Below are 12,512 nucleotides of genomic sequence, written 5' to 3'. Positions count from 1 at the left end.
ATCGAAAAAGTCAAATATCTTTGACTGTATTATTGCATGTCTCACATAGTCTTCTCACGTACAGTTTGGTCCACATAAAGTCCCAAAAACGTTCCTCAGCCATCGTAGAAAAAAGCGCCCAAAACGTCGGAAAAAGTGACAAAAACTTGGCGGGCCAAATTTTACTGTGAACCTTAATTGACATGCGGGCCGGCTCAAAATCTGCGAGGGGCCGGATTTGTCCCGCGGGCCTTGTGTTTGACACATGTGGTGCACAAAAAAAATCTATTTTTGAATCCATTTAGGAATATCCATATCAACCACACTGAGCTTTGCCTACTGGTAATCTTTAGGCTGATTTTATTTCAACATCTGTTAACCACCAATCTCAGCTTCTACAGGAATGACGAGGCATTTACAACGTTCAGTGATAACAGTAAGCTGCCAGCCAGGAGCCATGAAACCCAAGAAGAATAATCACATCCACTAATAACATCTCTGCACTGAAGGAGACCACTCTGCTAAATTGGATTAGGAATAAATGCCATCACGTTCATCAGAGCCAATTGAGGACACAAGGGGAAAGTCACATTATATTTCAGACCATAAAAGGCAGTGTGTTGTGAATACAAAGGCTGTCCCATTACAGAGTATTAGTCAGCGATGTGAAATGATTGACTAACCTTACATATTAAAAGGAGTGGTGCAGTGTGTTTGTGTTGAAATCCCCCTTTTCGGTGTTCTGCTCCTTCCTTTTTTAATGTAATACATGTATATGATATTCTGTTGTTAAAGCATACAGTAGCTTACAACTCCTTAACATGATGAAATCCAGTTCCAAGACTCCAAGATTTCACCTGCACATTTCAAGTCTGTACAAGTTATGCATTCAAAAGTTTTTTTCCTAGATCTCAGTGCGCAGGTTGGGATATCTCCTCAGCAGGGCTGTGGCTTGTTTTGGATGCAGACGTCCTCCCTGGAGGCTGCTCTGTTCAGATTTATTCTTCATAGCGGCCTGAGAAACAGAAGGATGATTTGTTACCAGTGCTTTTTAATGAGCAATGTGTTTAAGAAGTACAACTAGGGCACTTTTGAGCTAGCTTCACCACTCTGCAAGATGAGGTCAGAAAACGTTGAGATCTTAATGTCTCATGTGAATGATGAGGTGGGAGGTCTCTGTACTGAGCACAAACTTAACATTTCCTCTGTGGAGAGACTTCCCAAGGTCTGGGGCCATTTCCAAAGAGAGATTTTAGACTGCTCTGTAGTGTTAGGCCAGTCTTCATTTTGCTCCTAGATCAGTTTAATGCAAGTTAGAGTATACCTCTTTCACACCACCTACCAGGGTGGGGCTAGGGTTGTCTGATCAGGGTTCAACCCTCCTTTTGGAAATTCAAACCAAGCCAGTCTACATGGGTACATCCCTGGTCATGATAATTCAGAGATCACCTGGGTCAACCCGGGAGCAATGCATAACAATTATGCAGTTACTTTAAAGGGGGCCTGCCACACATATTTCATTACTTTGTGGTAATGTCTGAAGTTCTACCATACACTCTGTAACATTTCTTTGTGGAAAAAATGCCTTGGTTACCTTGTTTCAAGCCATTCTAGCGTGGTATAGAAAGCCTGCAGGAAGACTCAGCTTGATTTGTGCCAGTTCTCATTAATATTCAACAGGCTAAGTTGCTTGACTCTGATTGGCTAACAGCTAGCCAATGAGAGCCTGGCTATCAGCATCCTTTACCCAGCGCAACTGGGTGAGCTCATGAATAGTAATGAGCTCAGGCAACACCACGTCAGACTGACCAGCTTTTGTGATTGGTCTGATTTCTCCGCTTATTTCTGTTCAGTGGCTAGAGCTGACAGAGGAGGTAGCAGTTCATTTTCACATTCACCACATAACACCAACACATATGGACCTAACAGATTTCAAAAAATGCAAGTAAAAACGGTTTTGTGTGGCAGAGCACCTTTAAGTGCTAGAAATGGGCGGGGCTTTACGTCATATTCAGTGAACAGCTAACATCACATACTCCCGTCCAGCTGTACACCAGCAGAACTAATGTTTTGTAGCTACTAGGGCTGCAACTAACGATTATTTTCATAGTCGATTAATCTGTCGATTATTTTCTCGATTAATCGATTAGTTGTTTGATCTATAAAAATGTCAAAACATGGTGAAAAATGTGGATCAGTGTTTCCCAAAGCCTAAGAGGACGTCCTCAAATGTCTTGTTTTGTCCCAAACTCAAAGATATTCAGTTTACTGTCACAGAGGAGAGAAGAAACTAGAAGATATTCACATTTAACAAGCTGGAATCAGAGAAATCTTATTTTTTTTAATAAAAAAATGACTCAAATGATTAATCGATTATCAAAATAGTTGGCGATTAATTTAATAGTTGACAACTAATCGATTCATCGTTGCACCTCTAGTAGCTACTTGAATCTTTCATTGTACAGAGAGATAAATATAGCTTACTTTATGATTGTTTGGCAATGATTACGCTCTAAAGCACAAATAAATAACCATCAAACACTTCTCAGAAGATTTTGTGCAGAGGGATTTCTCCTCTGCATATTTATTGCAGCAGCTGGACAAGGAAGTAGGTTACTCTGGTATCGATTTTTGACTATTTTAAGACAAGGGGAGAACATTTCTCTTTGTTTGATTTCATTAGAAGTAAATTTGGCTACCCAGCGGCTGCACTAAACTGCAGGCTGGAGACGGGTGTTTTCGTGCTAGAGAGAGGGAGTAAGAGTGGCGGTGCAGAGAGAATTAAACAAAACTTATTTTCATACGTTTACGTTCTAACGCTGGGTTTTTACAGGCAGTTTAGCGTGTACAACTCTGCCACCGCTCTGCAAAAGGCAGACTAGTGAACATCCGGACACCCACTGCCAGTGGACTGTTCATAAATGAATTGAACCGCTCAGCTCTGCTGCTGCTGAAGCTGCTTGTGAACATCCTAGTCTGTTCAATTTTAGAGCTTGTACGGACTTTCGTAAAGTGAATGCCATACCCAAGCCAGACAGCAATCTCCCTCCTCAGATGGAGGATTGCGTGGGTCATGTTGGTTCTGCAAAGTTTGTAAGTAACTTTGATCTAAAAAAAAAGGTAGTAAGCTATACTTGTTACTGCCGAGCTGAGTGTCCATGAAGGCGATCCCATTTGGTAGCGGTGGGTTGGGGGAATGGCGCAAGTTGCATTTAATTACAAGAAAGTTCATGTTTTTTTTGGGGGGGAGGTGACGACATGACATATGGCAGAATTACTGCGCTGCCAATGTGGCAACATTTTGGATTTGAGGCAATAAAGTGTAAACATTGCAGGAAAAAACATCATGGTTTAGAGATGCATTAGCGCTCTCATCCATGGACGATCTCAGTCTCATTAGTTCCTCTCGGGAGTGAGACATCTATTGTTTAAATTCAGCATACCGGTACGGTGTTTGGCCTAATATCAAACCGATTTGCAAATGTACACCGGCCCGAGCTTACTATACAATTGTACAGTTACAATTAGACGATAGTAAAAAAAAAAACATTTTCAGAAGCTGAGAGGAGGAATATACTTAATAAAGCAATTAAATTAAGTTATTGCAGTAGAGCGCAGTGAATTGTGGGATATACTAGGGCTGGGCGATATGGGGAAAATCAAATATCACGATATTTTTGACCAAATACCTCGATATCGATGCCGCAACGATATTGTAGTGTTGACTATTGGTGCTATCCCAAAATATTCACACAATGAGAGTGTTGATAAGTAATCATCAGTAATGTGGATATAATGACTAAGTGGGTCAAGGCAAATAATAGAACAGTTACACCAGTCTGGTAAGTTCAGAAAAGTACATCACTTTACTGTAATACAGCCTTTAAAAACCAGGAAAAGACACCACTTATGTCATATTACGATATCCAAAATCTAAGACGATATCTAGTCTCATATCACGATATCGATATAATATCGATATATTGCCCAGCTCTAGGATATACTTAACTCCGTATGCTGCCTCGGAGTGCTGTAAGGATGTATATGGACTTAGATGCTGAAGACTCCAGGTGTGCTTATTGGAAAGGCTTGTGCCAATTGGCGATCAGATTGTATATCATCAATTGAAGGGATGATCGCTGATTGGTTCTTACCACACGCGCTTTTAACTAGGGCCACATGTACATATCGCGGAAGGCTGCGACATATCGCGGAAGACACTCAAGATATTCTTTTTGTTAGTTGAAAGAAAATATCAGTAAAAAAAAAAATTACACTTTAAAGTTTTCTCTTTTTTTAGTGGTGCCTTTTATATTTAATTCAATGCTGAATTTGTTCAATAAAAGAATGTTGGAAGTTATTTCCTTTTGTTTGTTTTAAGTTTAACAATTTGTTGTATCTTAGCACAATACTGAAAGCAGCAGAAATGCAGAACTGAGTAGACCTTAATATCTGTTTATTTATAGAATTTACAGTTGTGTTGCTCTGTACGTACACATACCTGAGCCTTGTTAACACAAGTGTAGAAGGCGTTCATCTCACTAGAGCACAGGCCGTCCACAAAGTTGTTCTGCTTCCAACAGGACATCATGACTGACATCTCTGTGATACAGGTGGCCTCTGTGGAGAACAAGCTTCATGGTTACCCTTTAGTAACTATTTGATTCATGTCTTGCATAACCAACAGCGTCTTAAAGTGCCCATATTATGAAAAAAAACACTTTTTCTGGGATTTGGGGTGTTATGTTGTGTCTCTGGTGCTTCCACACACATACAAACTTTGAAAAAAATCCATCCATGGTGTTTAGAGTGAGATACGGTTTCTGAATGTGTCCTGCCTTCAGTCTCTGGGTGAGCTGTTCAAAATCGGCACGGCTTGTGACGTCACAAGCCGAAACGAGCAGGCTAACCGCAACCATTAGCCATAGCGTTAGCATGCTAACGCTACGGCTAACGCTAGCATGCTACCTCGTTCTCAATAGCAAAGCACTGCTACAACACACACAAGTTCACCATAATCTACAAAAGAACTACTTCCATGTGCGCCCTCATTTAGAAGTCTCCCAGCTAATCCTGCCTTGTAACTGACCAAAGTTGTAGAAACAGCCTTTCTGTTACTGTCTGTGGAGCTAGCTAGCTGACATGATCTACATCTGAGCTACTGGGCATGTGCAGTGCAATCAAAGATAGTACAGAAGAAGAAGAAGAAAAGAGGTCTCACTCTGTAGCTAAAACAGAGACCAGCTGAAAAGAGGATCTGCAGCAGTGAGAGAGAGCACTGCAGTACAACACAAATATGGTGTTTTTTGAAAATTAAACCATGTAAACCTATTCTGGTACAACCTTAAAATACAATTATGAACCTGAAAATGAGCATAATATGGCTGCTTTAACAATGTGAAGGACTTGAAAGATTGAAAGTGGCGGCGATGGTTGATTTCACCGTATATAATGACAACTGTCGCTTTTATTCAGCTGTAGTTCATTTATGTTAAGTTGTTGTCTGGTGTGTCTCTCATTGCCAGACCTTCCTCCACAGCGCTGCGGGGGAGGGTCTGGCTAGTCCACACAGCATTTCATTTTGTAAAATATAAAGTTATTTAAAAAAAAGTATTGCACATTTTTTGTTTATGTATTTCTTCTTATGCTCGTTTAACTTCGTATGTTCAAGTTGAGAAATACACATTTCAAAATGTTTGTATTTTGTGCATTTTCCTTGATAATCAAGCAAGTCGACTCATGATCCCATTATATCGCCATCGCAGTATTGTTAACGTCAATTTGACTTTTTTCAAACGGTGCAGCCCTACTTGTAATCCATCGATGGGATATGGACTCCCAGCTCAGCTTCAGAGGGAGGTATGGGTAAGACATCCCAATTAATAAGAAAACCCAAATAAAACCCTGTCACAACCGTCCCCTTCCTGTCAGCTGGCTACTGGGTCAACACAGCTCCACTCAAGAGGAAATGAAAAGCTGTTGTTGTACAGCAAGGCAGCTGGAAGCAGAAAATAGGCAGATCCTGTTTAGAACTGGCCAGCTCATACAGGCTCTCGATTGGCTGTCTACATCAAGTCTTTTTGTCTTGGGCCAGTCACAGACTGATGGCGACATTAAAGCGTATCTCTCGCCAAAATACAACCTAGGGTCTTTTTGTGAATGTACCCGAGTCAAACTTTCGTTTAAAAGTATATTTAGGACGGAATCGCCACTTTTAAGATTTACCATATTTTCGGTCAAATGGCCTTTTGAATGGGAGTGCTAGGGGCACTTTTATGCTAGCCTCAAAATAGCTATTTTTAAAACACTAAGAAGGCTCGACAAAACATGAGACTTTGCTCAAAGTATGACCAGGGACTCTACACCTTAACGAAAGCATTGACAACATTGGTTGTGTTCACAGAGTTTACTAAAAAGAAAGGTTTTGAACAACTCACCGTAGGTCTTGTTGTTTCCGGCCGCAGCCATTTTATGAGTCAAAAATAATCTTTTCCGAATGCAACGTAACAGGGAGTAAAGATGGAAAGCTCCTAAAGCTTAGTTCCATATAAATGCACGGATTATTTCTTGTTTTGTCGTTATTGAAAAACAATATTGACCTCGTAGTTGAAAAAGGAGCCTCATATGGAGTCCGTTCATTCGCATTCGGATATCGACCCGTTTTGACCGCCGAGGTGGTAGCAGCCGGAAACAACAAGAGCTACGGTGAGTTGTTTAAAACCTTTCTTTTTAGTAAACTCTGTGAACACAACCAATGTTGTCAATGCTTTCGTTAAGGTGTAGAGTCCCTGGTGCTTTCGTTAAGGTGTAGAGCCCCCTGGTCTTCAAAGACAGATTCCATTAGCGTTAAGTCTTTGCTAAAAGCTTACTGGAGATTTGAAAATATGACAACGTCTAGCTAAGTTTCCAACGGAGCCAGCCCCACTCTAACTGTAGTTAAAAACACGTCTTAAAAAATAGATTCAAACAGTGGTGTAGTCTACGTGATATGCAGTATACCCACTAAGAAAGCTCCAGGATTTCCATATACCCACTTACAAATGCTCAATGACATGTAACAACATATTATTTTGATATATTTTGAATTGTCATCCGTTTTTCTTCTTCGCATAGGCTAATTAAAGGTATTTCCACCGTAAATTGGTGCATAAAAGTGTATCTGAATACAGAAAATGAAGTCTTTGACGCTTAAAATAACCCTGGGGGAGGCCACCCAGACCCCCCACTATGATATGCCCCCCCCCATCCTGGCCCATACATATACAGTATTTACATATACATTAGACTAGGGCTGGGCGATATGGAGAAAATCAAATATCACGATATTTTTGACCAAACACCTTAATGTTGATATTGTAAGGATGACAATTGGTGCTTTCACAAAATATCTTCCACATTTAGATTTTAGATAAATAATCATCAATAATGTGGATATAATGACTAAGTGGGTAAAGGCAAATAACAGAACAGTTACAACAGTCTGGTAAGTTCAGAAAATGACACCACTTTACTGTAATGCAGCCTTTAAAACCAGGAAAAGACTAAACTTACCATGTAACGATATTACAATCCTTCAAAATCTAAGACAATATCTAGTCTCATATCACGATATCGATATAGTATTGAAATATCGCCCAGCCCTACATTAGACTACACCACTGACTCTGTTGTGTCTTGTATTTGTGGACCGTTTTTTTGTGTCCTGAATAAAGAATAAAGTTATTCAGACTAATTCCCAGTGGCTTAGGAGCGGGTAAGGGGCCAGGTTTGCAGTACACTGGGGGAAACCCTGGTCTTCATACCTCCTTTCTTGAGTTTGCGGTTAGCTACAGCGTCCCTGAGAACCAGAGGCCGGTTGGGTTTCAGCGCGGGTTTCCCGTTCTGTCTGCTGAGCAGTCTGCTGACCTTCTCCTGGAACAGGACGCCTCCCTGCGCCGCCATTTCACTGCTCCTCTAACCCGCCTGAGCTCGGCACTGCGCCGCTGTACTGTATATGGAGCTCTGAGATAGGAAAGGAAAGGAAAAAGCCAACTTTACTTTAATGACTCGTTCATTTCACCAATCTCATCCGATCTCATCAGTGTAGCGCCATGTTTTGCCGTAAGATGTATTGCATTGTCGTAAAACCCACGTGTTTACGGCAACCATACGGCAACCAGCCAGTCACTGCGACATCTGGGTGCTGTCGTAACTCTCACTAATGTTAGTAATGGAAACTGTCGAGCTTTTATGTTTTCATGTACCTCTTTTTATTATTTTTTCTATGTAATGACTATTGTTTGTATTGCTTCGTATGTTTTTATTTTTATCCTCATAAGTTTGTACACTTGATGTTCATGTGGTATTACTGTTTACCTGATTCTCTGTATATTGCATTTTTCAATAAACAATATATATATATAAATAAATGTTAGTAATGTGCAATCCAACTGTATAAGACATGAAAAAACACCACTACTAGTAGTAGTAATAATAATAATAATAATAATAATAATAATAATAATAATAATAAAAGGGTTAGAAAAAGTTTAATTCAGACATAAGTGTAGACATTTGTTGAGCATAGAAAGTTCGTTTTGTAGTGCATTCCACAATGGGGGAGTTTTTGCAAACCAACGTTTGTGTATATAGTATTTAGTTGTTATTATTATAACATTATTAACCAAGAATTCAAATTTTCTTGTGCTTTAAGATTATGTCTAACTGGATAGTTTTGAAATAAAAATAATCTATATTTATGGATTTGGGATCTTAGCCAGCCATGCAATGATTTCCATAAGCTTTGGATCATATCACAGGTATAAAACAGGTGCTCTGTAGTTTCTACTAGAGCTGGCCTGGACCTGGGCAAGCCAGCCTTCTTTAAGAATTCTTCATCAATCTTTTTCCCTCCCTTTGTAGAATTACATTTTTTTACTTCAAAGATAGGTTACCTAAGTAATAATTATAAGGTAAAATAAATTCCTGTATTGAATTTGTGATTATTTGGCTAAAGAGTTCTATTTCTTTCTATCTACCTTGCTGACACAACCACTAAGCTTTATACAAATGATTGCGTAATGACGTCAAAAATATGCAAATGAGCGTATGACGCCATCTAGCGACTTTTAGCGACTTTTGGAGCTGGTGCTAGCGACTTTCACTGGAAAAGAGTTGGCAACACTGGTTACAGTGTTTGACGTCACACACACATAAACAACAATGTTGACCCCTGTTGATGCTGTACAGACGCTGGTGGTTAACGGTGAGAAAAAGGAATAAATAGACATAAATAGGCAATGCAAAGTAATTCCGCACATTGTAATCAAAACAATACACATATGATTGTGTACTACTACAGGTTATGTTTATTAAATGAAGCCCAAAATATGTCGCTGACTAGAAATTGCTAGTATCAGCTAGCGCTAGCTAACGTTAATGTTAGGTAGCTGCTAGCTAACGTTAATGTTAGGTAGCCTAACCTGAATCCTGCCAACGGCACAATGTTTAGCTTGCCAGCTTTGACGGTGTGCCAAATGTCATTATTTTCTATCATCAGACGCACAAATCTGCTGTACATAAACGTAATGTGGCTTGCTGACGCAAAGATCATCAGCTCAGAGCCACCGAAGGAATTGTGTGCTGTAGTCTAGCCTGTTTCTTAGGTTTCCTAGTTCTTTTGGATTTTGTTAAGTTCTCTTTCTGTTTTGGACTTTGTGCCTGTATGTTTTTTTCTTCATCATATCTTTTGGACTCCACCTGTTTCCCCCTCATCTTTATTCTGATTTCTCTGAGTGCCATGTAAACATCACATCCCCAATATGATCAAAAACAGGATAAGCCTCATAACCGAAATATTCATGTCCATGTTAACACAAATGATTCAACAACATGCTAGCTCTGTCCGTGGTTTTAGCGATGCTCAGCGTCCAGCAACTAGTTTATCTACGGAACGAGTCATAAAAATGAACGTTAATGATTAATAGTGGATGGTTTTGTTGATTATAAAAAAGTTCAAACCATGCTAAATGTTATGAAAACAATGTCCTTTTGGTTAAAATGTACATAATGGACTCTGCAGCCAGATCTAATCAAATAACTACACTAATCAACATTTGACATGCCTCACCCCAACCTAACCTTCTAATAATTGATTAGGTCATGACTGTCAATTTGCATACTAGAGGGGACTCATTGTCCCCACAGGTAAGGTAACTGTCGCTTCTGCCTTTTGGGGAGCCACCCCCTGCTGGGCCAGACAAAGAATGAGTATTCCTGTAGTTTGGAAACAATTGACACTGATTTGGTAAGATCCTGTGGCCGGGTGTGGCCACAAGACACATGGATTAGGAACACCTTTTCCTTTGAAGACATCTGACCAATACGGAGGGATTTAATTTGAGGAACCACCCTCAAACTCTTTAGGATAAATTTGGAAACTTCACAATGATTCAAGACTGTTTGAATGTGTCTCCCGAAGGGGAGGCATGTTTGGCAGTCCACTGCTGGCAGTGTTTTATTGATGTATTGTTTTGCATTGTTTGGACTGCAAAATTGTGACCCCACAAGGAAGCATGCTTGCAGGCAACTGTCAGCTGCAGTGTAACATTTGCTTTTTGTCTTATCATTTTCATCATGTTGTTCATTAAACCTTTTGCTTAAATCTTCATTTGGACCAAAGCCTCTTCTTCTTCAGAGATTCTGAAACATGTAATTTCTTAACAGTTTGTTGTGAAAATGATTACTGTGAACAGAGCAGAGAGCAGAACAGCGCTGCTGTTATTGCTGTTATTGTTATCATTAGATGTATTGCATGTCTCACAGAAAATAAATATACACACGAAAAGGGTTATGGCTAGCGGCGCCACTGGCTAAGGGGGTTATAGTGCCTCCACTTCGTCCACCTGAACGCCCCTATGTAGTGATATAATCATACTATGGCCTGTTGTGAAAGAATATATCAAGGATTAGAGGACTTATGTCTCAACAGGACTTAGAAAAACTTGTCCATGCTTTTATTTTTAGACTATTGTAATAGCGTCCTTACAGGTTTCCCTAAAAAATCAATTAGACAGCTGCAGCTGATTCAAAATCCTGCTGCCCGAGTTCTAATTAAGACCAAGAAAGTGGATCACATCACTCCAGTTCTCAAGTCTTTACACTGGCTTCCTGTGCCTCAAAGAATAGACTTCAAAATACTTCTGCTGGTATATAAATCCCTAAATGGCTTAGTGCCAAAATATATTTCTGATCTGTTATTGCACTATGAACCACCCAGACCTCTCAGGTGGTCTGGGACAGGTCTGCTTTCTGTCCCCAGAGTCAGAACTAAACAGGGGGAAGCAGCGTTCAGTTTTTACGCTCCATATATTTGGAACAAACTTCCAGAAAACTGCAGGTCAGCCGCGACTCTCAGCTCTTTTAAATTAAGGCTAAAGACCTTTCTTTTTGATGTTGCCTACTCTTAATTTTTATATTGAACTGTTAATTTTATTCTTGTATTTTATTTCATATTAATTTTATACTGAACTGTGATTTTTATTCTTGTATTTTACCTTGCATTATATTTGTATTCGTCAACATTTCACTTTATTTTTTGTTTCCTATCTTGCTCTTTGCTTTTTAATGTTTAATGTTTTATGTAAAGCACTTTGAGTTGCCCTGTGCTGAAATGTGCTATATAAATAAAGTTGCCTTGCCTTGCCTTGTGAGCTATTAAAGGACTCAAGGCTTAAAGGACAATTCGTCGTTGCAAAACGAACCTAGGGGTTATTAACAGATGTGTACCCACTCTGTCGCTCTCTGGGACATGTTTTCATGCTAATCGAATGAGTTTGGAGCTTGAAAGACGCTAGCGCGGACCACTGATTAGCTTACAACGCTAGTATTCGGGGCACAGGGAAAGTAAAAACAAATCGCTATTTTGTACCACTAAAAAGGCTAAAAATATCACCACACTTCAACGGTAGCATAATGAGGGTCCCTAAATGTTAACCGAAGCATTGAGAACTTTGTAAGTGTACAGACAGTTTATTGAACGAAGAGCTGCGGGAGCTCCGTGAAAGGGCTACGAGAGAGAGAGAGCTACCGGTAGTCAATGCACAACACAGCCTCGTATTTGGGGAAACTGGTGGTGTACCTGCGGACATTGTGAAGCTATGGCCACCGAACAGGAGTGTCTGTGTTACACGGAGTGGGACCTGTTGCGTCGCGACACCCAAGAGACGCAGTGTTTGGTACAGTCTGAAGATTTCCCCTCTCTGATAAACAGAGCTGGACTTGAAACTTTTTTCCATGTCCCGAAAATAAATTGGAGACGGCGACCCAGACCGGAGGGACCAGATGGACAGTTATCCACTGAGTAAGTACACTAGACAAGTTATGTTTTACATCGGTGCCATTATTTCAGATAAATTGAGCAAATTGCTTTTGATTTTAGTTTGCATCGCCAGCTGTAAGTCATGACTGGTTTTCAAGACGGCGGCCACATGTAAACATGAACACGAGTGTCTTTATAATATTTCAATAAACTGTCTGTACACTTACAAAGTTCT

General features: G+C 40.0%; 1 protein-coding gene across 1 annotated transcript; it reads right to left on the bottom strand.

The window, feature by feature from the left end:
* Nucleotides 1–316: 316 nt before the first annotated feature.
* On the bottom strand, nt 317–8,088 carry chchd1 (coiled-coil-helix-coiled-coil-helix domain containing 1). Its single transcript, XM_031324060.2, has 3 exons — nt 7,782–8,088; nt 4,481–4,599; nt 317–994 (listed from the first exon to the last, which is right to left on the bottom strand). Exons 1-3 carry the CDS (start codon nt 7,918–7,920, stop codon nt 884–886), a joined length of 369 nt encoding a protein of 122 aa, XP_031179920.1. The 5' UTR covers nt 7,921–8,088; the 3' UTR covers nt 317–883.
* Nucleotides 8,089–12,512: the final 4,424 nt, after the last annotated feature.

Source organism: Sander lucioperca, chromosome 7 (assembly GCF_008315115.2).
Source record: "Sander lucioperca isolate FBNREF2018 chromosome 7, SLUC_FBN_1.2, whole genome shotgun sequence".
Classification (NCBI taxonomy): Eukaryota; Metazoa; Chordata; class Actinopteri; order Perciformes; family Percidae; genus Sander; species Sander lucioperca.
This window is presented reverse-complemented; position numbering and strand designations above follow the sequence as displayed.